The sequence below is a fragment of the Malaclemys terrapin genome, chromosome 5 (genome assembly GCF_027887155.1).
Source record: "Malaclemys terrapin pileata isolate rMalTer1 chromosome 5, rMalTer1.hap1, whole genome shotgun sequence".
NCBI classification, from domain to species: domain Eukaryota; kingdom Metazoa; phylum Chordata; order Testudines; family Emydidae; genus Malaclemys; species Malaclemys terrapin.
In genome coordinates, this window is record NC_071509.1 from 134,543,854 (window position 1) to 134,570,236 (window position 26,383).

Here is a 26,383-nt window from a genome sequence, read left to right on the forward strand (position 1 = left end):
TTATTAGATAAAAAAAGAAAAATGTTCATCCCCAGAAAACAAGTACCTCTCTGACCACTTCCACTTCCTGGAAGGACCTGACAGCTTCTCCCTGCAGTTCAGAAGTCCCACCCTATCCCCCACCCGAACTGCTTGTCAATTCCTAGGTGTTAGAGTTTATCATCACATCAGAGTGAGGTCACCTCAATATTTCCACAAAGGAGTGTTTAATCAAGAGTACTGTCTGGAGGGAAATGAGTGTCTTTTCCCCCCCATACAAGAACAAATCACCTAAGAGATTCCCTCCCACATCTTCCTGTCTCCAAGTCCATAATTTCACAGATCATTCCTGATCTCCACCTCCCTCCCACACTTCTACCAGTCAAGGGGATTGCCTTTTGAGTTACAGATCCACTGTTTTTGGCTACAGACGTTAGAACACACTTTCATGCTGGATGTATCGAGTTTCTATATTAGGGCAAGCCTACATTACAAAATTAATTTGACTTAAGTTACGTTGACATACAGCCACCCCAGTAATTAAATCTCTTTTGCCTGTCCACACTACCTTCCTTGTGTCGGCAGTGTGCATCCTCACCAGGAGCGCGCACACTGATTTAACTATCAGTGTAGGGCATTGTGGGATGGCTTTTGAAAGGCAGGAACAGTCAATGTAAGCAACACAGTATCAACACTGACAATGCATTGACTTAACTGCATCCACCTAAGCACTATTCCTCTCGCATAGGTGGAGTTATTAAGTCAGTGTAGTTGGCGAGTTACATCGGTGGGAGCTACATTTTAGTGTAGACGCTTACAGAGTTAGGTCAGCATAAGCTGCCTTATGTCAACCTAACTCTGTAGTACAGACCAGGCCCCAGCTGTCCAGAGTTAGCACGACTTTGACTATTTTAGACTCTCTTATCAATCTTTCCTTGCCATGAAATACGTATTATTGACAGACTATCTTGGGTAAAAGTGATCATGACATGATAGAGTTCACGATTCTAAGGAATGGTAGGAGGGAGAACAGCAGGAGGCAGACTTTAGCAAACTCAGGGAGTTGGTAAGATCCCACAGGAGGCAAGTCTAAGGGGAAAAACAGTTCAAGAGAGTTGGCAGTATTTCAGAGATAGTATTAAGGGCACAAGAACAAACTATCCCACTGCCTAGGAAAGATGGAAAGTATGGCAAGAGACCACACTGACTTAACCTGGAGATCTTCAACGATCTGAAACTCAAAAGAGAGCCCCAAAAAAGTGGAAACTAGGTCAAATTACAAAGGACGAATATAAACAATATAACACAAGTATGTAGGGACAAAATTAGAAAGACCAAGGCACAAAACGAGATTAAACGAGCTAGAGACATAAAGGGTAACAAGAAAACATCATACAAATACATTAGAAACAAGAGGAAGACCAAGCACAGAGTAAGCCCGTAACTCCATGAAGGGGGAGTGTAGTGAAGTGGAGCAGCCTCCCCCCGAACTAGAGAGCAAGGGACCACTATACTCCTCTGGTGGGCAGACCTAAAACCTCCCCACCCCCCGCACCGGACCCAGGGTGGGACAGGAAATATAAAAGCAGAGCCCCAGAGCTCAGTTGGGGCTGGAACACGGGAGGAAGCAGACATCTCTTCCAGGAAGCAGAGATCTTTGTAGGATCTCGGACTAGCCCCCAAGTGGAGCCACACCCTGCAGTTGGAGGAGATGGACAAGTATCCCAAGGAACTGCCAGAACTGCTCTCAGATGAATGCCCCGAGGAGCTGTGGGGACTGCCGGCGCCCGAGGACACATAAGAACGGCCATACTGGGTCAGACCAAAGATCCATCTAGCCAAGAAGCTTGTCTTCCAACAGTGGCCAATGCCAGGTGCTCCAGAAGGAATGAACAGAACAGGTAATCATCAAGTGATCCATCCTCTGTCGCCCATTCCCAGCTTCTGGAAAACAAGAGGCCAGGGACACCATCCCTGCCCATCCTGGCTAATAGCCATTGATGGACCTATCCCCCATGAATTTATCTAGTTCTTTTTTGAACCCTATTATAGTCTTGGCCTTCACAACATCCTCTGTCAAGGAGTTCCAGAGGTTGACTGTGCATTGTGTTAAAAAGTACTTCCTTTTGTTTGTTTTAAACCTGCTGCCTATTAATTTCATTTGGTGGCCTCTAGTTCTTGCGTTATGAGAAGGAGTAAAAAACACTTCCTTATTTACTTTCTCCACACTAGTCATGATTTTATAGACCTCTATCATATCCCCCCTCAGTCGTGTCCTTTTCAAGATGAAAAGTCCCAGTCTTATTAATCCCTCCGCATACGGCAGCCGTTCCATGCCCTTAGTCATTTTTGTTGCCCTTTTCTGAACCTTTTCCAAGTCCAATATATCTTTTTTGAGATGGGGCGAGCACAACTGCACGCAGTATTCGAGATGTGGGCATACCATGGATTTATATAGAGGCAACATGATATTTTCTGTCTTATTATCTATCCCTTTCTGAATGATTCCCAACATTCTGTTCACTTTTTTGACTGCCGCAGCAGACAAGAGGCAGAGGATAGAGGGCCTTTGGACTATGGAGCCCTATACCCAGACTGTGGTAGGACATAAGGGCCTAGAAAGACGTCCAAGTCAAAGATGACCCCCAGGTTACAGGCCTGAGTGACAGGCAGGATGGTGGGGTTGTCTCCAGTGACTGAGAAAGGAGGTACTGAGGAGGACTTGGCGAGGGGGGTAATTAAGAGCTCTGTTTTAGCCACACTGAGCTTGAGCGGACAAAAAGACATCCAAAACAACTGTTCACTCAGAACTAGAATCAGACCAAATTCATTCCTTTTAGGACACACAGTAGCAGTACTGAACACTTCTGATATTGGCTGGGTCTGACACGGACATAAAAGAGGAAATAGCTTCCAATGAGTTGCTTTGACCTAAATACCCAAAACACAGCTAAGCAGTTAGGGTTCTTACGCACACAAAATACAGGACTCAAATCCACAGAAGCAAGGAAATGAAAAATTATGCCCTCCAACAGTACACAACCTCTATTCCCCCCACCCACAGGCATACACTTTACCGTTAACAATACCACCCTACACTACAGACCACAACTTAAACTCTTTGCTGTTCTGCACACACACCCCTTTCCCAGATGATATTTATCCAACATTAGTACTTGTGGATGTTTGGTACAGTAGTTGGTTACGCTGAGAGAGGGTAGGTTGGGGTAAAGGGGATGATGGAAGGCTGGCATCCCTACTGGGGAAACGTTAAGGTCCTGATGTGTGGTGTAGGGTAGTTGTGGCAATGGTAAGGTGTGTGCCCCTTCCCCCACTGGGTGTAACTGCTAACCCTTTGGGAATCTGGAGCATTTTACAGCTTCCGTGCAAGCATCAACACGGACTGTGCCAAAGTCACCAGTGCAAGAGCGCGGGGGTGGCAATGTCAAAGCCACAGCTTCCTGCGCCAACAGCAATATTCTCAGGGCACAAGAGTCCCCCGGAGGTGTCTAAAGGAGAGTTCAGAGGCACGCTGCATTGTTCTTTCAGGCACAGGATGACATCTGCAGCCACATCTGATACTCTGCTTATTATGGTCAATATCTAGGCAGATAGAGCATACCGACATAGTTCTGCCATACAGTCATGTCTTGAAATCACTGAGCAGTCTCTTTCTTCAGAAAACTTTCCTGCAACAAAGACAGGGTGCATCAAGAAAAAACGGAAAATCAGTGGGAAAGCCTGAGGCAGAAGCTGATTGGTCGAAAATGCACTCAGAAGGAAAAATAAGCAGCGGAGAGGCACACCAGAATGCTAGAGCACCAAAATAATCATTAATATGCTGCAGAACTGCACTGGAGCACTGAGGCAAAGTATGAAGTTGACTGCAGAATACAGCTGTCCCTGTGCTCAGCAATACAGGTCACCAGGACCACATCACTTCTATTCACTGCTCTCTGTTGGCTCTTTACTGAACATGGAAGTCAGTTTAAAGACATCTGACGTGCCTTGCCAAACTCTGCATGGAACTGGCCTTAGCTACTGAGACACCGTCTCTCTCGCTTTCTGATTCCAGTGAAACTATTGGCCAATACAGAGCAACTTGTAATCACAGGTTACAGAACCTTCCCAGACTGATAGATCAAGACTTACTGCCAGACAAAACAAGAATGACCCTAACCACATGGCACACAAAGCAAAATATAAAACCCAGTTCTTTCTCCAAGCATACACCTTTTTATTAAATGATAAAAAAAAAATCTTAGCTAGCCCATTGGCAAGGAAGGGAGAGAGAGATCACTTTGTTGTTGACTTTACTCTTGGGAGACACTCAAGGCTTGTCTATATTATGGGGACTCTAGCGGCACAGCTATGGCATGACAGCTATGCAGCTGTAACCCCATGGTGTAGATTCACACTACACGGACGGAAGCGGTTTCCCCATTGCTGTAGTATCTCTACCTCCCTGAGCAATGGAGCTAGGTCGACATAAGCGTTCTTCCGTTGACAAACCCGCATCTACACTGAGGGTTTATATCAGCATAGCTATGGTGCTCAGGAGAGCAGTAGCTATGTCAATCTCAGTTTTAAGTGTAGATCAGACCTGCGATGGTACAGTGATGGGCACCAATATAGTAGCCTAAATAAAAGGAAAGACAGGGTGGAAAGCTGAAAACACTGAAAAGCATACAGTAAAAAGAGCAGGAGTGATGCACAACCATAGCACACCAGGAGCTTCTTCATGAAGCAGGGTCAAGCATAAACTGGCTGCAAAGTTCAGAGACCAGCATTTACATCATCCAGAGGATGGCATGTCAGTTACAGTACAGGGCCTGACCCACACTCTACCTCCATCCTCCAGAGTCAAAATTCTTTAAGAGTTGTAGAAGTTCCTGCACTCTCATGCTCAGGAGCTAAGACCCAAGCATAAGAATCCTAGAGGATCATATCTTTGGAGAATGGCTCTGGCCACACAGGAAGTTTACTGAAAGACTGACCCAATGGGGTATGTGGACAGATGGAAAGAAACAATCAGAGGTACTTTCACCAACCTGTGTTTTGTTTTGAGCTTGATGATCCACCCTGCTCTAGTTTTGCTTTTTTCTTTTTGGAAGATGCTGAATCAGACGAGGGTGCCGTACGCTTTTCTACAGCAGGAGTGGAGAGTGCTCGTTTTTTGAATAGCTCTCGTTCTCTTAGCAGGCTTGGATCCATAATTCTGTCATGAGAAAAAGGAATAGGGAAAATCAAAATCAAAAAGGTCAATGAGGTATCTAAAGCGTACGGAATTTTAATATTTTATTATAAATTCTCTTATGTATAGAATTTATAAATGCCTCTTTTTGAAAGGTAATATACAGGGAAAGGGGTACTTTTAAAATGCAATTTCAAATGTACCAAGATGTTATTCTCCAAAACAAGAATTTGAAAAGCTAACACATCAGTGCATGATTTTTTGAGGTCATTCTTAGTAACTATGTCTATAAATATGCAGGAAACAAAACAAAAACAGATAACATCTATTAGTTTGACCTTGAATTTTACACTTTGCAAAAAACAAAGGTTTTTCTAAATACAATATTAATAAAAACATTTTTGTGATCTTTATAATTCAAATGAAACATTTTATTTGGGTTTGTTTACAATTCATATATACTGTAGTACTGTGTCATTGCAGGAGAAAAACAAGACTGACTACAAACAAAAGTGCAAGTGACAAGTCTATTTTCACAATTCAGACTCAGGGAAATCCATATAATAAGCATATGTGGTGAAAAGTTAATTAGATATTTTCACAATCTTGCTGTTTTAATAATCTCAACCATAACAATGGATGCTTAGATAAGGATACTAGTCTCTCCCGAATGACCTCTGAGGCTAATTTTCCACTATAAATTTTCCCCTGATTTTTGCACTATGACCTCCTACTAACTTTGGGAAAACTGGGGTTCCTAAGAGCTATCACAAAACAAATAATGAACAACTACACTAATTCACTGTAAACTGAACCTCTTGCTAATCCTAGAGGACTTCTGGCAGTAGGGTGTTCCAATCTTTTTGTTTCATTCTGGAACACCTGAGACAAATCAGCTGGGAGGAAGAATTTAAAAAGAAAACTCTGAATGATAATTGGGAATTGTTTACAAACACCTTACTAGCTGCTCAAAAAGCCCAAATCCCACAATTAAGGAAGGTGGCCATATTTGTTAAAAAACTGATCAGGTTTAGATGGGAGGTAAGACAGCTATACCAAATAAAACAATAAAAGGGACAGTAATGAATATAAATCAGAAGTTAGGAAATGCAGAAAATTGATAAGGGAAGCAGAGGAACACAAGGAGAAATCTATGGCCAGCTGAGTTAAGGAGGAGATTTTTTTTTAATATTAGGAACAAAAGAATCCTAACTATGCTATTGGTCCATTACTAGAGGAACATAACATAAGAACAGCCATACTGGGTCAGACCAATGGTCCACCTAACCCAGTATCCTGTTTTCTGATAGTCGCCAATGCCAGGTGCTTCAGAGGAAATGAACAGAACATGGCAATTATTGAGCGATCCATCCCCTGTCATCCACTCCTATTTTCTCGCAATCACAGCCTAAGGACACTCTGAGCATGGTGTTAGATCCCAGATCATCTTCGCTAATAGTCCTTGATGGACCTATCCTCCACGAACTTATCTAATTCTTTTTGGAATTATACTTTTGGCCCTCACAACATCTCCTGGTAATGAGTTCCACGGGTGGACTGTGCGCTGTGTGAAGTAGTATTTCCATATGTTTGTTTTAAACCTACTTTCATCAGGTGATCCCTGATTTTTGTGCTACGGGAAAGAGTAAATAACACTTCCTTATTCACTTTCCCCACACCGTTCATGATTTTACAGACCTCTGTGACATCCCCTCCCCCCCTTAGTCGTCTCTTTTCCAAGCTGAAAAGTCCCAGTCTTGTTAATCTCTCCTCATATGGAAGCTGTTCCATACCCTTAATCATTTTTGCTGCCCTTCTTTGTAACTTTTCCAATTCTGAGATATGGCAACCAGAACTGCATGCAACCAACATTCAAGGTGTGGGTGTACCATGGATTTATACAGTGGCATTATATTTACTGTCTGATTATCTCTCTCTTTCCTAATGGTTCCGAACATTGTTAGCTTTTTTGACTGCCGCTGCACATTGAGCAGATGTCTTCGGACAACTATCCACAACAACACCAAGATCTCTTTCTTGAGTGGTAATAGCTAATTTAGATCCCATCCTTTTGTATGTATAGCTGGGATTATGTTTTAAAATATGCATAATTTTGCATTTTTCAACACTGAATTTCATCTGCCATTTTGTTACCCAGTCACCCAGTTTTCCGAGTTCCCTTTGTAACTCCTTGCAATCTGCTTTGGACTTAACTGTCCTGAGTAATTTAATATTGTATGCAAATTTTGCCTTCTCACTGTTTATCCCTTTCTCCCGATAATTTATGCATATGTTGAACAGCATTGCTCCCTGTACAGATCCCAGACGGACATCACTATTTACCTCTCTCCACTGCGAAAATTTACAATTTATTTCTACCCTTTGTTTCCTGTCTTTTAACCAGTTACTGATCCATGAGAGGACCTTCCCTCTTTTCCCATTACTTCTTACTTTGCTTAAGAGCCTTTGGTGAGGGCCTTTGGCAAAGGCTTTCTGAAAGTCCAAGTACACTATATCCACTGGATCCCCCTTGTCCACATGTTTGTTGATCCCCTCAAAGAATTCTAATAGATTAGCAAGCCTTGATTTCCCTTTACAAAAGTCACGTTGAATCTTCTCCAACATATATGTTTATCTATATTTCCGATAATACTGTTCTTTACTGTAGTTTCAACCAAATTGCCAGGTACTGAAAGTTAGTCTTACTGGCCTGTAATCATAGGTGCTGGAACCAGGAGTGCTGCTGCAACCTCTGGCTTGAAGCGGTTTCTATTATCTACAGGGTTTCCAGTTTGGTTCAATGGCTCTCAGCATCCCCACTATACAGATTATTCCAGCATCCCTGCCTTTAATTGCCAGGACCACCTCTCGAGACTTTTTCATAAATCAGCATCACATTAGCTATCGGCCAGTCATCTAGTTCAGAGGCTGATTTAAGTGACAGGTTACATACCACAATTGTTAGTTCTGCAGTTTCATATCTGAGTTCCTTCAGAATTCTTGAGTGAATTCCATCTGGTACAGAGGCTGATTTAAATGATAGGTTACATATCACAGTTAGTAGATCTGCTATGTCCTATATGAGTTCTTTCAGAACTGTTCAGCTAATACCATCTGATCCTGGTGATTTTTTACTGTTTAATTTATCAATTTGTTCCAAAACCTCCTCTACTGACACCTCAGTCTGGGACAGTTCCTCAAATCTGTCACCTAAAAAGAACAGCTGAGGTGTGGGACTCTCCTTCACAACCTCTGTAGTGAAGACCAATGAGGAGAAGCTAAGTGAATTCTTTGCAATGGCTTTATCTTCCTTGAGTGCTCCTTTAGCACCTTCATTGTCCAGTTGCCCCACTGACTGGCAGGTTTTCTGCTTCTGACGTGCTTACATTTTTGGCTGTTAGTTTTTGAGTCCTTTGCTAGTTGCTCTTCATATTCTTTTTTGGCCTGCCTAATTATACTTTTACACGTGACTTGCCAGAGTTTATGCTCCTTTTTATTGTCCTCGTTAGGATTTGAATTCCAGTTTTTAAAAGGATGCATTTTTGCCTCTATTTCTTGTCCTTTCCTGTTTAGCTATAGTGGCACGTTTTTGGTCCCCTTACTATGTTTTTTAATTTGGGGTATACATTTAATTTGAGCCTCTACTATGGTGACTATGAAAATGATAGAATTAGCAATACTAATGCAAAGACAGATGCGTTCAATCAATATTTCTGTTCTGTGTGGGGGAGGGAAACAGATGTACAGTAGAACCTCAGAATTACGAACACCTCAGGAATGGAGGTTCTTTGTAACTCTGAAATGTTCGTAATTCTGAACACCTCTTTCAGAAATGTACAACTGAACAATGACTTAATACAGCTTTGAATCTTTACAATGCAGAAGAACAATGCTGCTTTCCCTTTATTTATTAGTAGTTTCTCTTTAACACAATACTGTACTGTATTTGCTCTTTATTTTTATTTTTATTTTTTTTTTGTTCTCTGCTGCTGCCTGATTGCATACTTTGGTTTCAAATTAGTTGTTTGGTTGACCGGTCAGTTCGTAACTCTAGTGTTTATAACTCTGAGGTTCTACTGTAGTATATATGGTACATATAGTTATATGATAACACTCTACTAAAGTTAGACATTTTGAAATCAGCAGCTCTGGATAACTTGCATCCAAGAGTTTTAAAAGAGATGGCCCAGGAGCTCGCTGGACTGTTAATGTTGATTTTTAATAAGTCTTGGAACAACAAGGACTTTTCAGAAGACTAGAAAAAAAAGCAAATGTTGTGATAACATTTAAAAAGGGTAAATGGGATGACCCGGGTAATCATAGGTTTGTCGGTCTAACATCGACACTGGGCAAGATAAAGGAACAGCTGATAGAGGAATACTGTAGTCAATGACAATCAAGATGGGTTCATGGAAAACAGATTCTGTCAAACTAATTTGATATCTTATTCTGTTGAGATTGCAAGTTTGATTTATAAAGGTAATAGTGTTGATTAAACATACTTAGACTTCTGTAAGGCATTTGAATTGGTACTGCAGAACATTTTGATTTATTTTATAGTTTTCTAGTTTTTTAACATGGCACACATTAAACGGTTTAAAATCTGGCTGTTAGGTCTCAAAATGTAATCAAATGAGGAATCATCATCAAGCAAGTGTGATTCCAATGCGATCCTGCAGGGATCAGGTCTTGTTCTATGCTATTTAACATTTTCATCAATGACCTGGAAGAAAACATAAAATCACCACTGATAAAGTTTGCAGATGACCCAAAAATTGGGGAAGTGGTAAATAATTAAGAGGCCAGGCCAGGGCCGCCTAGAGGATTCAGGTCCTGGGGCGGAAGGACCCTCCGCCGCGGGTCTTCAGGGCACTTCAGCGGCAGGTCCCGGAGCAGAAGGACCCCCCGCCACCGAATTGCCGCCGAAGACCCGGAGCGGAAGAAGGACCCCGCTCCAGGGGCCCCGAAAAACTCTCTTGGGGGCCCCTGCGGGGCCCGGGGCAAATTGCCCCCCCCCCCCCCCCCCCGGCAGCCCTGGGACAGGCCACTGATTCAGAGCTATCTGGATTGCTTGGTAAGCAATGGTTGACTCTATTCTGGGGAGCAATGACTCTGAAAAAGATTTGGGGATCATGGTAGATAATCAGCTGAACATGAGCTCCAGTGAGATGCTGTAGCCCAAAGAGCTAATGCAGGACTTACAGGGGAATCTCGAGTAGGAATAGAGATTTTATGTCTGTATTTGGTAGTGGTGAAACCACTGCTGGAATACTGCATCCAGTTCTGGTGGATGATGTTGATAAATTTGAGAGGGTTCATAGAAGAGCCACGAGAATGATTAAAATATTAGAAAACATTACTTATAGTGAGAGACTCCAGGAGCTAAATCTATTTAGCTTACCAAAGAGAAGATTTGACTTCAACACTGTCTAAGTATCTACATGAGGAACAAATATTTGATAATGGACTTTTCAATCTAGCGGAGAAAGGTATAAGAATATCCAGTGGCTTGAAACTGAAGCTAGACAAATTCAGACTGGAAATAAGGCATAAATTTGCAACAGTGAGAGTAACTAATCATTGGAAAAATTTACCAAGAGTTGTGATGGATTCTCCACCACTCACAGTTTTAAAATCAAGATTGGATGTTTTTCTGAAAGATCTGCTGTAGGAATTATTTGAAAGAAGTTCTATGGCATGTCTTATACAGCAGGGGTTCTCAACCTTTTTCTTTCTGAGGCCCGCTCCCTCCCAACATGCAATAAAAACTCCAGGGCCCACCAGTTTCACAACAACTGCTTTTCTGCATACTAAAGCCAGAGCCAGTGTTAGGGGATAGTAAACAGGGCAGTTGCCTGGGGCCCTATGCCATGGGGCCCCCACAAAGCTACATTGCTCAGGTTTCAGCCCCGGATGGGGGGCTCAGGGTCCCGGGCTTCAGCCCCAGGCAGTGGAGTGTCAGCTTTCTGCCCTGCACCCCAACGAGTCTAATGCTGGTCCTGCTCGCGGTCCCCTAGGCGACCATGGACCCCTGGTTGAGAACCAGTGTTATACAGGAGATCAGACTCGATGATCACAATGGCCCTTCTGGCCTTGGAAGTTACGAAGCAAACTGAAGAAAGGATTTGTGAGATGAGGTTTTTTGAAGTCTTTACATTTTCTTGTTCCTATGTAAGAAACTGTAAAAACTCCAAATGTAATCTTATTCTACTGTTGTCAACTAGTTCTGTGGTGTTGTTTAAGTATTAACTACAGTACAGCCAAGCTCCCTGAAGTGTATATCTGTACCATCCTGTGGGATTGCTAGGCCCTAAATGAGTCAATTTGCCAGCGTCCATGCATGTATTATAAAAATCTGCATGGATTCCAGCAGTTTCCAAGACCTGGCCAGGCAGTGCAGACACATTGAAAGACAGTGACCCTCTCATACTCAAAGAAAAGGCCCTAAACAAAGGATATTCTCAAACATTGTTAGCTACGTATCAATAACTTAAAGAAAAATGTTTAGCAGAAAAGTCATTCAAAAAGCCTGAAAACTAGGAAATTCAAAATAAAGATTAAGATTAAAAGTGTAATACCCCTAAGGAAGGAGGATAAAAATACATTATTTAAAAAAATACAATAATGTTGTTATATTTTTTTAAATTTAAATTAAATACAGGGTTGGTTTTTTTTTAAATAAACCTATTTAAAAATACATTTGAAATTGACAATCTATGTTAAGGCATAAACTTATTACAATCATTTAAATTAAATAAAAAATAATAATATTAAGCAGCAAATATTTTAAAGAAAGTCAAGACACTGGCTAACCACCTGGACTCAAGAGTTTGCTGAAATGCTAAACCAGTTTTTGACAGCAGTAGCCTCTGGTGCAGGTACAAAAAGAATATTTCTTCATTTCAGTTTATTCAACTAGTTCAGTTCAATGACTAGTTCATTCAAAGTTAATAAATTAAATGGGAGTTGAAAAGGCATGACAGCTTGTTTTTCTCTTCAAATATATGAATAAAAACTAGGCAAGAGAGGATGAGATCTACTAGTCCTAAAATCTCTAATTACATGGTGACCAGACCCAATCAGTTCAATGCCTTAACTACAGATAACACTTCCTTTGTTTAATATATTAGTTACTTTTAAATACAAAACATGTTTTGATAAACTTTGATAAAAATAATTTCTTATGAATTCAGTACTTGCTAGTTTTATTTAACAAAATAGTTTAAAAAGCTGTTTCAATTGAATGCACTTTAATTTAATTTGAATTTCCATCCAAATAGAGGTTGACACAAATAAAAAATGAATCATTATCTTGTAAAAAATAAATGTATCATTCACCAATTTCTAACAATCAAAAATATAAAAATTAAAAATCTGAATAAATGTAAATGTAAAGCTATATAATTGCTTAAATGTACATAGCCATACCATATCCTCCTGGTTAGCAAAAAGCATCACCAAATTTAGTTTCAGAGTAGCAGCCATGTCAGTCTGTATCTGCAAAAAGAACAGGAGTACTTGTGGCACCTTAGAGACTAACACATTTATTAGAGCATAAGCTTTCGTGGGCTACAGCCCACTTCATCGGATCCGAAGAAGTGGGCTGTAGTCCACGAAAGCTTATGCTCAAATAAATTTGTTAGTCTCTAATGTCCCACAAGTACTCCTGTTCTTTTTACCAAATTTAGTGTAAAGGGAAAAATCAACTTTTCTTCAGGAAAATAACTAAAAAGTACAAATTAAAAAGACAATTAAAATTGATGATTGACATCAAGGTTTCCTGCTTGGTGATTTATTAAAGTTGGTCATTTAAATTGCTCTGCTCCTAAGTAAGCTCTTTGGGGCACGGACTGTTTTTTCTTCGGTTTGTACAGCACCTAGCACAACAGGCTCCTGGTCCATGACTAGGGCTCCTAAGCACTACAGGAATACAAATAATAAATAGCAATAAGTAAAATAGGCTCAAAAGCCTAAGTCTCACTGACTTTAGGAAGCAGCATCCACCCACTATGCATGTACCACTTACACCAGGTGTGACCAACCTGAGCCTGAGAAGGAGCCAAAATTTACCAATGTACATTGCCAAAGAGCCGCAGTAATACGTCAGCAGCTCCCCCATCAGCTCCCTGCCCCCCCCCCGCTCCCAGCACCTCCCACCCACCAGCAGCCCCGCGGATCAGCACCTCCCCCTCTCTCCCCACACCTCCTGATCACTGTTTCGTGGTGTGCAGGAGGCGGGGGAGGAGCGAGGACACTGCAGGCTCAGGGGAGGGGGCACAAAGGGGTGGAGTGGGGGCAGGGCCTGTGACAGAGCCAGGGGTTGAGCAGTGAGCACCCCCCCGTGAGCAGTGAGCACCCCCCGGTACATTGGAAAGTTGGCGCCTGTAGCTCTAGCCCCAGACTCAGTGCCTGTACAAGGAGCCGCATATTAACTTCTAAAGAGCCACACGTCGGCCACCCCTGACGTACACACTCACAGAATGTTTTTCAGTTTGCCTTCCCTTAATGAGAAAATAGTTTACAACCAAAGACAGGTACAGTCCATGCCACTGCCCCATTACAGGACCTTTACAACAAGCAAAGGATATTTTACAACTATATTAGCAACTTACTGTCTATAAGCTGCTTGGATTGCTTTTGGACAGACTGTAGGGTGTGTGTGTGTTTGTGCCTCCCCTCCTATGCCCATCTAGCTGTGTGTGTGTGTGTCTGTATGGGGGCAGGGAGGGTTTCCATGGCCTTCTTGAAATGTATAGATAGAAAATGTTACTAGATACCCCACTTGCAGTCTAAATCACCAAGACCCCCACAGGGCTCAAGATGTCAATAAGATGCAATATCATCACATAAGTTCCCTGACCTTACACTAGAGGTTACACAGGATGGATAGGGAGATGGATATTTACAAAGGACACCATCAGTTTAATCACTTGTCTGAATTTTTATTTTCTTTCTACTATTATTACAAACACTCAATTAACAGAAAGAGAAGATTATTTTTCTTCGCTTTATTTTTTGGAGTTTGTTTACTTTGTACATTGACAAGGCTAAGCATCTAGTCCATCTGTCAGGTCCCCCTGGAGCACGTGGGGGTGTCTCATGTAGGACAAGGAACAAGAAATACGTTTAAAATCCCAGCCACCACGACAGTAAGGCGGCCAAGGACTAGGTGAGGGCCTCGGGTAGGAACCACACACGACTGTCCACTAAGGTGATGTTTGAGTCATAGGCGCAGCACCCCCTGGCTTGAAGTGGTTTCCATTATAGACAGGGTTTACAGTTTAGTTCAATGGCTCTCAGCACTCCCATTATAAAAATGACTCCAGCAGCTCTGGTTTGAGTGACACTTGGCAATAAGCAGCAAACCCATGAGCCCTGCTGTCTTTTGCAGTTAGAGCAGTAGAGACATGGCTACAGCAACAGGTTCGCGGAGAGCTTTCCTGTGGGCCCCATCCACAGCTATGCTGGGACCGGTTAGGCACAACAGCCGTTATGTCTGTGAGTAGGGGGGAAGGAAGGGGTCCCCTCAGGAACATACAGCTGTGGGGAGGGGGAAGGTCTTTGCTGCCCTACTCACCTCTGTGTAAGAGAGAGGGGGAAGGAGAGAGCCATGTGGGCCACGCAGCTCTGTGTGTGGAGAGGGTGAGAAGACAGGGGGTCCCCTCTCGCTGCTCTCGGGGGAGGAGGAAAGAGGGAGAGTCCCCCCCCACCCATGGAGTTGGGGGAAGGGGTCCGGCCCATAGCGGGGTGGGGAGAGAAGAAATCCGCCCTGGCCCGGTCAGCTCTGGGAGGGGAAAGGAGAGACAAGGGGTCCCGCCCCCGGCCAGCTGGAGGGGGGGGGGGGGGGGAGACAGGACAGACAGGGCGCCCCAGGGCCCTTGCAGCTCGCGGGGGGGTGGGGGGGGAGGACAGACAGGGCCCCCCCAGCCCGTGCAGCTCGTGGGGGGGTGGGGGGGAGGACAGACAGGGCCCCCCCAGCCCGTGCAGCTCGTGGGGGGGACAGACAGGGCCCCCCGGCCCATGCAGCTCGGGGGGGGGGAGGACAGACAGGGCCCCCCCAGCCCGTGCAGCTCGTGGGGGGGACAGACAGGGCCCCCCAGCCCGTGCAGCTCGGGGGGGGGGGGGGGGAGGACAGACAGGGCCCCCCCAGCCCGTGCAGCTCGGGGGGGGGGGGGGAGGACAGACAGGGCCCCCCAGCCCGTGCAGCTCGCGGGGGGGGGGGGGGAGAACAGACAGGCCCCCCCGGCCCGTGCATCTCGGGGGGGGGGGGGGGAGGACAGACAGGGCCCCCCCCGGCCCGTGCAGCTCGGGGGGGGGGGAGGACAGACAGGGCCCCCCCCGGCCCGTGCAGCTCGGGGGGGGGGGGGGACAGACAGGGCCCCCCCCCGGCCCGTGCAGCTCGCGGGGGGGGAGGACAGCCAGGCCCCCCCCCGGCCCGTGCAGCGGGGGGGGGTTGATGTCCTCGCGTTCCCGGGCTGCCCCGCTCCAACCGCCCCGCTCGCGCACGAGAACTCACCCGCGAGCGAGGCCGCCCCGACGCGCGGGGCGGGGGGCACCGGGGAGCAGGAAGGGACGCAGCAGGCTCCAGCCGCGGCTGCTGCTCTCCTATTGGCCCAGCGGCGCCCACCGCTCCTCCCGTCATGCCCCGCGCGGCCGTCGGCGAACCCGCGCCGCGCGCTGACGTGCCGGCCCTTCGCCGCCGGATGTGCGAGCCTCGGTTACCACAGCAACGCAGGCGCGCGGGCCGGCCCGGGCCCCCAACCGCCGCCGCTGGCTCCCTCGGTTCTCTGCTCGGGGCCCCCCTCTCAACCGCCCCTCCCGCGCCTGTGCTTCGGGAGGGGCCCCCGGTTCCGTTGGCTCCCGGGTTCAGGGCCCCCCGCAAGGCTGGGGGAGGGGCCCTTGGCCACGGGCAGGGTTGTGCCCGCCTGCCTGCAGGGGTGCCCGGCCCGCCCCACCAGCCTCCGCTGACTACCAGCCGCTTACAAAGCTGGGCTCAAACGGGGGCGAGTTTTACACTTCGATGTCACCTGCCCCGTATCTAGTGTAAATGCCTCAGGAACGGTACCAGCCTGAATATTACTGGGGGGGGGGGGGGGGAGAGATTGTCCCACTGCGCACACGCAGAATTCATGCCCCAGCAGCTTTCTTTGCTTCCCCACAGACAAGTAGAGGGAAGCCACAAAAGCGATCATGTCCCTGTCCCCAGCAGTGCAGGGGCATCGTTCGAGGGCCCAGAGCAGCCAGCAGAGAGGTAAAGCACCCTGGGGATGTTCCCCGGTGTAGTTGGAAGAGCAGGGGAGCATTGCCCCCCCCCCCCCACACACACACACAATAGAGGCATATGGAGTCACATGCCACTCCCCCCCATTTCTGTGAGCAGAGATGCAGGGGTTGCGGAGGGTGGCGAGGATGCCATTCTGGCTCACTGACTGCAGCTGGATGCCACCCCCTGGGTCCTCATGCTGGTTATTATCCCCTGGTGTGTGTGCTGGGTACCCTGCATGGAATCCATCCTGTTTTCTGTACAATGGTGAATGGCGAGTGCCTGCGGAGGGGAAGGGGGAGGAGGCAGGGGGGTAGGAGGAGTGAGGGGAAGGGGATGGGGAGGTTGCAGTGGGGAAGGGGGACGCGGGAGCTCGGCATGTGGCATCCCCTTGGTGGCAGCAGCAGCTGGGACTCAACCATTACGCAGGCCCATCACATCCCCACCCCACTGAGCCTCAACTAGCTGCAGCCGGACCCCCCTGCTGAGCTCCTTCCCCCCACACCCAGCCCCCCCTCTGCTGAGGCCCAACCACCTTCACTTGGACCCTCCTACAGAGTCCCCTCTAAACCCGGACCTCCCAGTGAGCCACTGTGCATCCAGATTGCCCCCCACAGAACCCTCTCACCCCACACCTGGATCCCCCCCCAAACTAAGTTCCTCCACCTATGGATGCGGCTGGGCTAAGCCTGCCTGCCCACACCTGATGCGACTGGTGTGGAGGCGCAGGGACCAGCGGTGTTTCTGGAGCAAGCCTGACTTTTGCACTGTGTCAGGGTTGGGTACAATCTCACCACCAAGTCCCTGTCCTTGGGGTAGGGGAGCTGCAGGGTGATCTGTCACCTCTGTGCAGCCAGTAGCCCATGCTCCCCCACTGCCATGTTGGAGCCTCTGCATTTAATTATTAATAAAACAGAATTTTAAATTTTTTGGTGCAGAATCCCTCAGGAGAAACTATGGGAGACATTACATTGTGGAAGTTCCTTGAGTCACACTCAGTATTAAACTAGAGCACACAGACTAAGGAGGATGAAGGTTGATCCTGTAGGAGCGACTCATAATTAATTCTAATTACAATAGTTAAGAGAAAGTATCACAATTTTTTCACACTTTTCTGCTGCAGAAGTGAAGAGGAACTGGTATACCAGGAAGCACAGATGCATGAAAGGATGCTGCTCTTTGTTTATTCTATGAGAGGCCTTTACCAGATAAACCAAAATGGAAATGAGACACATCATGTTATTAGGCTGACACACTCCTCCCCCAGAACAGCCTGGTACTGTATTGTTCCTTTGGGTTAAGTTTTGCTATGAAACATTTTCCTGTATCTTATACTGTGTCTGGTGGGTAACTAACTTACTGCTGTAGGTGTATGCTGGCTGATTTTGACATTACATTTCAAATCAGAATTTTTAACTTTTATTGATCCCTAATTAAAAAAATCCAACCCACGCTATCCATACGTTTTAAAAATTGAAATTTCATCTCGTATAACTGATGCTTGGAATTACAAACAAGTCTGATTTCTCAAAAAAGGTAAATGAACAGGATTACAGAAAGAAATTGTTGGGGTTACTATGCTTGCCTGAGCCAGAGTTCTTCCATGTTTAAACTCTGTCCTTCCATGTTTAACTCTAATCGACCTTAACAACCAAGGACAGGAATTGGAATGTGTAAATAGCCAGTTAGCAATTACGACCTTGTTCATTTCAGATACCAAACGATAATGATGAGGTTTGCATGTTTCTAGCTGGGGAAGGGGTAATAAACTAAGGGTAAACAGGACCAAATAACTGTTTAGGGAGAAGTTACTAACAAGCTAGATTTATAGCCCTAGAATGATTTAGTTGCTTAAATGTATAAACATGCCTTCGGTACAGAGGGGAGGGGGAGAAGGGGGGGGTGGGAGAGAGGGGGGGCTTAGTTGTAAAATGTATAAAGAAGAGAGAAACTGTTTTTGCTGGTGTGCTCGATTTGAGACTTGCCTGTCTCCTTGCACCACTTTGAGATCTCAAATAAACTTTGATTGTTTCTCCACCCCGGTATGTTTATTGGCGCGAAGCACTCCGGGCAACGAACCCCACTGTTGCTGTCCTCGGGCCCCTGTGCCGGCAACAAAATCAATAAACTATATGTATTGTAAGTACTGTTATGCAGCATTTTATTATAAAAAAACACACCACTGTGCAAGTACAAAGTGCATAATGGCAATTTAAAAAGTATTATTTATCACATTTTTCCATATATATAATTTTTCAAAATTCAATAGCAATATAGTGAATTCCATACAGTACATCTTACATCAGATATACCGCACAGTATTATCAGATCAAACCAGATCTAATGTTAGTAGACGCAGAATGCTGAGCTGACATAATATGTATTAACAGCAAGATAACACTTATTAATATTGTGGCACTGAACCATCTGCAAGATCCCCCATATTCCACATTCTTTCATGCCTACTACCATCCTTAAAAAAAAAAAAAGAGCCACTGTAAAAACGTAGCACCTGCATAATAAACTCAATGCCAACTGATGAGAATAAGGTTATGAAGATGTTCACGGAGAAAGTAAATGCACAACAATAAGCAGCTGAGATGGTCTGGAAAGAACTTCACAGAAGTTGCCCACATTTTCCATTTAGATGGTAATAAATGGAATCTACTAATACAGCATTTCTCAAACTGGGGTCCACGGACCCCTGGGGATCCCTGAGGGTATTCCAGGGGGTCTGCAGGCCCCGCTGATCAACTCCTCCCCCTCCAGAGGTACAGCGAGGCTAAGACTGGCTCCATGCCGCTCCCGGATGTGGCTGGCATATCCCAGCAGCCCCTGGGGAGGGAGGGGGGCAAGGGGACGGTCTCCGCGTGCTGCCCCTGCCCCGAGTGCCAACTCTGCAGCTCCCATTGGCCAGGAACACTGCCGCCTAAGTGACACTGCCAGAGTAATGGGCTGGTCACTTTCGGGAGCCGCCCGAGGTAAGCGTTACAGGCCAGAGCCCACACCCTCACCCGCTCCGTGACCCCTGCCCCAGCCCATACCCCCCACCCAACTCCCTGACAGCCTGCACCCCACGTCCCTACCCCAGCCTGGTGAACATGAGTGAGGGCGGGGGAGAGCGAGCGATGGAGGGGTGTGTGTGTGGAGTGAGCGGGAGGCAGAAAGAGGTGGGGCAAGGGTGAGGCCTTGGGAGAAGGAGTGGAGTCAGGGCCTGGGGCTGAGTGGAGAGGGTTGGGAGGTCCGCAGAATTTTAAATTAAAATGGGGGTCCTCGGATTGCTGAAGTTTGAGAACCGCTGTACTAATATATAATAAACTGACAGTAAAAATCTTGGAAAGTTTGATCCTAATAGTGAAAACAGCAAACAGCCTCTATAAACAATATTAATATGACCTAATTCAACCCTTGGGTCCGTTCTTTAGGTACTTGAATTCAAGAGCTTGCTGCGGCTGCTCCCCTCACACTGACAAGTTGTTCCAGCCCAAGCTCAGTAACGGTTCCAACGGTGAACAAGTGAACATGTCCTTCAGAATGCTAGTTGTCCTGGAAACTAAAAATAGAGATGCTCTCTCTGAGCTTCTTTAAAAGAGAAAGTTGTTGATATTTCCAAGTTCAACCAAAAAGACCTTTTTTTGCTCCCACTTTGGATTTCTTGCCAGTAGTAATGGAAGCATCTGTTCCCTTTGAAGTTCCAAACCATTCTGGTAACTTCCTCTTTGCAGGCTGAGTCTGGAAGGAGATAAGTAGAACATATAATTAAGGCTGCGAGTCTGCCATGGAAGTCACGGATTCCGTGACTTTTCGTGACCTCTGCAGCGGCTGGTGCTGGCTCAGGGGCTGCCCGAGCCAGGCAGTCCCTGGGCCAGCAGCAGCAGTTTGGGTGTGGAGAGGGGGCTCAGGGGTTGGGGAGTGCAGGGTGGCGCTTACCTCAGGGTGGGGGGCTCCCCAGCTCCCACTGGCATGACCACCCTGCAGCTCCTGGCCCCACACCCACCGCTCCCATTGGCTGTGGTTCCTGGCCAATGGGGGCTGCAGCAGCCGGCACTTGCGGCGGGAGCAGCAGAACCCCCTGCCCTGCCCCTGCATCTGCCACCTAGGAGCTGCAGATACACGGAGCCAGGTAGGAAGCTCCTGCCAGCCCCGCCAATCCTCCCCACTGCCCAGCAGGGGTCCCGGGCTGCAGCTGCAGCCCTCCTGCAGCACTAGCGGGGGTTCCCGGCCACCACCCCCAGGGCACCCGCAGACCGCGCCCCCCGCGGACCACACCCCCTTCCCCAGAGCACCCGTGGCCCCTCCCAGACCATCCCCCCTCCCCCAGAGCACCTGCGCCCCCCCCCCAGAGCACCCGCGGCCCCCCTGGACCACACCCCCTCCCCCAGAGCACCCACGGCCCCCCTCCCAAGTTTTAGTTACAGGTATTTTTAGTAAAAGTCATGGACAGGTCACGGGCCCGTGAATTTTGGTTTACGGTCTGTGACCTGTCCATGACTGTTACTAAAAATACCCGTGACTAAAACATAGCCTTACATATAATCCACAATGTTACAGTAATAATATGGACTATTCCACACCTCAACTGAACAATAAAAATCATGCTCATCTGGAGAAATGCAAATAGATGTTACCTTACTCTAAGGTTCAAAACACTCTTTATGAGGAAAAGGGGCGTGTTTTGAAAACGACTCCAGTGAACATGAAGTACAGTCCACCACCAGAGCAACGGCAGGACCCAGGGCTCGGAATGGGCTGGCACATGCCGGTATAGCAAACCAGCACCTCACTGAAGCCGTTAGGCTGTTCTTCAGAATCTCAAAAAAGCGGCCGGGGGTGGGGGTGGGGGGGAGGTCTCTAGCTGTTATGATTGCAAAGAAAACTCAAAAATATGAATTAGTGGAACTGATGCAGCAACAGCTATGAGAGTCATGAGAAAGCCTGGAACAAAGCCCGACTCAGCTCAGTGAGGGGATAAGGCAGAGGTCCAGGGATGATGATTTAAATGCTGACATTCAGTATTTCTCTTTTGTCATGACATGTAACAAAGGGGAGGGAGGGTTACAGATCTGTGCCATTTACTGTGAGTGACAGCTCCTTTTGGTGTCACGGGAGACCACCACATACATTTCCCCCCTCAAACCCATGGAGGCCGGCAGAGCCATAAGCATGTATATTCCCCACCAAAGAGTAGCCAAGCCCAAGAGGGGGGTCAAAAGCTGCACAAACAACAGTGAGCACATCTCATTTTGGTGATTCACGGGCAGGGTTAGGATGAGTGCTGCCACCCCATCCCCCGCTCCCACTCCCCACCAGTTTGACCCTGTCCAATAAGAACAAGGAGAAGCTGGGTAATTTTTGGTTGTTGAGGTGTATCAGCTTGAGAAGGAAACAATGGCTTTTGCAGGTTAGGAATGACCAAAGTAATCAGAACGTGAGGTAAACCAGGCTTGGTGCCTGGATGCAGCATACAGGGGCCTGGCTCTTGACTGGTATGATCACACCAGTGCTCCTCATCACGCACTGGCTGCTAATAAAATCCTGGGTACATTTCAGGGTCTCTCTTTTTCAAAGCCCTGAAATAGCTACAGCCCAATTATTATAGGGACCACTTCTCTCCGTCCCCCATCTATCCTGCTATGGCAAAGTGGGAGAGCCCAGGTTTCATCATGTGAAAGCTGGACATTTAAGCAAACATTCCACCATGGCATAAAATTTCCACAAGTCAGGCAGAGTCACCTTCAGATTGTAGGGGGGAGGCTCTCCCTCACCCAACATGGGATGGGCAGAGCCCTCTTCCCAAATTCCCCTGCCCCCAAACAGCCCGGGCAAGGACTTCCTTTCCTTCCAACCCTCCCTTCCCCAAGCAACTTAGGCAGGGACTCCCCTACCCCATCCAGAGTGCCCGGACAGGGAATCCTCTCCTCAAGAAGCTCACCCAGAGACCCTCTCCCTCCACAACCTTCTCAGCGCCCCACAGGAAGCTGGACAAGAACCCAACACCCAACTTCCCACAGGCCCAAGGAAGGATGCATCCTCTCAGCCCCATACTAGTCAGGGCAGGGGCCCACTACTCAATTCTACCCCAGTGCCCCACAGAGACCTAGGCAGTGACCTTCTCCACAAACCATCCTCACCTGGCTCTCAGCTTACTGAACGCCAACCCCAGCGACTCCCCAGGGAGAGCGAGCTGGGACTCTAGCCACCCTTTGTGGGATTTTGAAACCTTCTCCCAAACGTGTAGGATAGGAATAGGCAAGATGGGCCCTTCTCCACCCCCTGCCATGCACAGTGCTTCAACACCTAAATTACTCTGCATGTCCAAAGCACTGTACAAACCTCGCTGACCATCAGCTACTCAGGCTATATCCCCATTTACCGATGGAGAAACAGAATTAAAGCGATGTACCCTTGGCTACCCCACCACTAGCTAATACCAATGTCCAGGTGTTAAACTGCGTCTACAGTAGGTGCCATGTAGCATTTGCAGGCACATCAGTGAACGTGAGTTACCTGATTTTAAAAAGTACGTTTTTCCTAGTGGGAACAGACTCGCTGGAGGAATGTGGATAAGAAGAAAGGAGCTCTTCACTCTTAACCCTGTGTTCACTCCTCTAGACCAGTGTTTCTCAACCTTTTTGACACCAGGGACCAGCTTGCTGGCTTACTAAACTGCGTCAGGGAGCTCTCAGGGACCAGCACCCGTCTACAGAACAGTCGTTGAGAAATACTGCTCCAGATCACACTCCTTCTCAAGGTGCTGACGCTGTACCATGAAGATGGGCACAGTATAAGAACAAGAGAGAGAGATTAGGCAAGATGGGGTGAGACACTGCAGAACTCTAAGTGTGGCTTGGATAAGGACAGAAAGACTCCAGTGTGAGTGGGACTGGATAAAACCAAGAAAATACATTCACTATAGTTGTTAACTCTGGATTCTAAAGAACCTCATCCAAGCCCTTATTTTGGGCAGCAAGTGGGAACTGTGATCCAAACTCCAGACTGCTAAGTGATTCAATGTTGGATCCTGTTGCGGAGTGTGGGGGAGTCAGGGCCCTGCACCCCTCTTCCCGAGATTCACTGCGACTCTCAGCCAGCCAGTAAAGCAGAAGGTTTATTTGGATGACAGGAATACAGTCCAAGACAGGTCTTGCAGGCACAGACAACAGGGACCCCCTCAGTTAGGTCCATCTTGGGGTCCCAAGGCATCCCAGCCCAGCCCCCCTTGGGAGGTCAGAGCCATCTCTGCCTCCCAGCCATCTCTCCAGCCTGCTTCCCACACTCTCCTTCAGCGACCCCTCCCACAGCCTTTGTTCAGTTTCCCGGGGTAAGGAGTCACCTGGCCTTCAACCCCTTCCTGGGTTCTCGTGTTACACACTCAGGTATGCGCCCTCGGGCTGTCTCCCATCCTCCAATGCAGACTATTCCAGCCACACTCCCCTGTCAGCATTCACACACCCCAGTAAGGACAGTCCCAGTTCGTCACAGATCCAGATCGGGTTGGGCTGTCTTCCTGCTTGCAAAGTAAGATGATTTCTGATTGGCAGGATTAACAGCTATTCCTTTGCTGATGAGAACAGGCTGGAACTGAAACAGCCATGCTCAAAGTAGCACCACTAGCAGGTTATTAGAGGCACCACAGTGCCTCTTTTAGGAGAGGACAAAAAGAAAAGGATGATACACATGAAGAAAAGCAAAAAGGCCTTAGGTGGATTGGGATCTGCATGCTTCCCTATCAAGCTACGAGCCAAGACTGGAAACCCAGTACGCTCCCTGCTTTATAAGATCAGGGTCTTATAAGATCTTTTATGAGATGCTAGATTGTGGCAGAGTATTACTGTATATGAATTGATGGAGTCTGGCATCTTTAGGGCAGAGAGGGAGACTCCTGATGGTTAAAAATAAAGCAGGACTAAGACGTTCTGCTAACCAAAGATGCCACAATGCACCAACACTTCCCTATTTACATTTACATTTCTATGGAGGTTAACACCGAGTATTGTAAGAAGTTCTGTACAAACAAGACACTAGCATGGCTAGTGAAGGGGGGATGGGCGGATGAGCCTCCTACTCAGTGAAATCGGTCCCACTGAAGTGACTGGACTTTCACTAAATTCTGCTTTCACAATAATTGTAAATAATCAGTGGCTGATAATACTTGGTGCACTATTTTTAGACTGTAAACTCTTTGGGGCAGGAACTATTATATATCTGTACAGCACCTAGCACAATTGGACCCAACCTGTCTGAAGCCTTTAGGTCCTACCACAGTATAAAAGAAACAACATTAATTACTATAGATCAGAGTTTAAACAGCATATTCTTACAAAAAGGATAGGGTACTTTCATGTATATAGAAACTGAATTAAGATAGGCAACCAATATTTCTAAATGGTGAGAAGGTACTAAAGATAGTAAGTGATATCTTACAAGTTTGTTTGGTTTGTTAGCTTCACGGTAGATTTTTTTCTAACATGTAAGAACTTATATATGGAACTTGCCTTATCTTCTGAACAGGAGCGCCCAGTGCAACACTACAGCAAAAGAGCTAATGTAATCCTTGGATGCATAAACAAGGGGAGCAGTGAGAAGGAGTAGGGAGGAGATTTTGACCTCTGTAAATGGTATTAGTGAGACTGATACTGGATACTTTGTACAATCTTGGTGTTCACATTTTTAAAAGGATGTTGAAAAATTGGAGAAAGTGTAGAAAGGAGCCATAAAAATGATTTGGAGTAAATGGCTTACAGTGAGAGACTTGAAGAGCTTAATGTGTCTAGTTTGAGAGAGCCAAGCTTGATTACAAAGCATAATTACCTCACAGGGGAAAAAAATAGTAAGTTGTATGGGTATGTCTACATAGCAAAGAAAAACCCGCAGCTGGCCCATGCCAGCCGACTCAGCTCACGGGCTCAGGCTGCAGCGCTGTTTCATTGCTGTACAGACTTCTGGGCTCGGGCCCGACTCTAGGACCCTGCAAGGTGTAACTAAGGGTATGTCTACATTACCCGCCAGATTGGGTAATGTAGACATCGGCGGGCAGCGATCGATCCAGCGGGGGTCGATTTATCGCGTCTAGTCTAGACACGATAAATCGACCCCCGAGCGCTCTCCCGTCGACTCCTGTACTCCAGCTCGGCAAGAGGCGCAGGCGGAGTCGACGGGGGAGTGGCAGCAGTCAACTCACCGCGGTGAAGACACCTCGGTAAGTCGATCTAAGTACATCGACTTCAGCCACGTTATTCACGTAGCTGAAGTTGCGTCACTTAGATCAATCACGCCCTCCCCCCTCCCCGTAGACCAGGCCTAAGATTATGGATCAGAGCGCTACCTTTGATTGGGAGTCACTGAACAGTTCCTCTTCATCAGGATCCAGGGGAGGCTGATTCCAGGAGGCTAAACGAAGGGAGGTTTGATGGCTTGGTACATCCCGTTCTGCATTCGAGGGTTGTTTGTCGTCCATCTTGCTGCTCTTTACAAGCTTCTCATTTTAAAAGAATAAAACATGGCCTGTTAAAGCAAACTTTCCACTTACAACATTAAGATTCAAAATCCAAACAATTAATATTGCATACATGGAAAGTTTTTTATTTTGAAAATAAGCTTACGCTATAGTAAGGGAGGATATATAGTGCCTTCTACTTAATTAGACCACTCAGAACATCAGGAAACGGAGCACTGTTATTTCAAACACAAGGTGCTGAAACGTGTTGAGAAGCATTAGGCACTGTATCCCACAGCAGTTTTGGAGCCTTTAAATATTTGGTGGTGACTCAAAACTGCTTATTGCTCAGAGGTGTTCTTTCCAGCAAAGGGGTTAGTTAATATATAGAGCTGAACTGAGATGTTTCTATCCACTAAAGTTTTTGTACAGCACCTATCACCCTATTATTTAAGTGCTGGGAAATTTCAGCCCAAAATAAAGTTGTTCAGAAAGATATGAACATCAAAAA

General features: G+C 46.6%; 2 protein-coding genes across 2 annotated transcripts in view; both read right to left on the minus strand.

Annotated features, from left to right (window-relative positions):
- GTF2E2 (general transcription factor IIE subunit 2) overlaps nucleotides 1-15,794 on the minus strand; it is a 58,723-nt gene extending 42,929 nt beyond the window's left edge. Inside the window, exons 1-2 of the mRNA XM_054030262.1 lie at nucleotides 15,690-15,794; nucleotides 5,031-5,197 (exon numbers count right to left, since the gene is read on the minus strand). Coding sequence (XP_053886237.1) covers nucleotides 5,031-5,193 — 163 coding nt within the window. The 5' untranslated portion in view covers nucleotides 5,194-5,197; nucleotides 15,690-15,794. The remainder of the gene's footprint in view (nucleotides 1-5,030; nucleotides 5,198-15,689) is intronic.
- Nucleotides 15,795-18,571: 2,777 nt separating this feature from the next.
- Nucleotides 18,572-26,383, minus strand: part of WRN (WRN RecQ like helicase) — a 119,590-nt gene continuing 111,778 nt past the window's right edge. Inside the window, exons 35-36 of the mRNA XM_054030237.1 lie at nucleotides 25,762-25,911; nucleotides 18,572-20,168 (exon numbers count right to left, since the gene is read on the minus strand). Coding sequence (XP_053886212.1) covers nucleotides 20,052-20,168; nucleotides 25,762-25,911 — 267 coding nt within the window. The 3' untranslated portion in view covers nucleotides 18,572-20,051. The remainder of the gene's footprint in view (nucleotides 20,169-25,761; nucleotides 25,912-26,383) is intronic.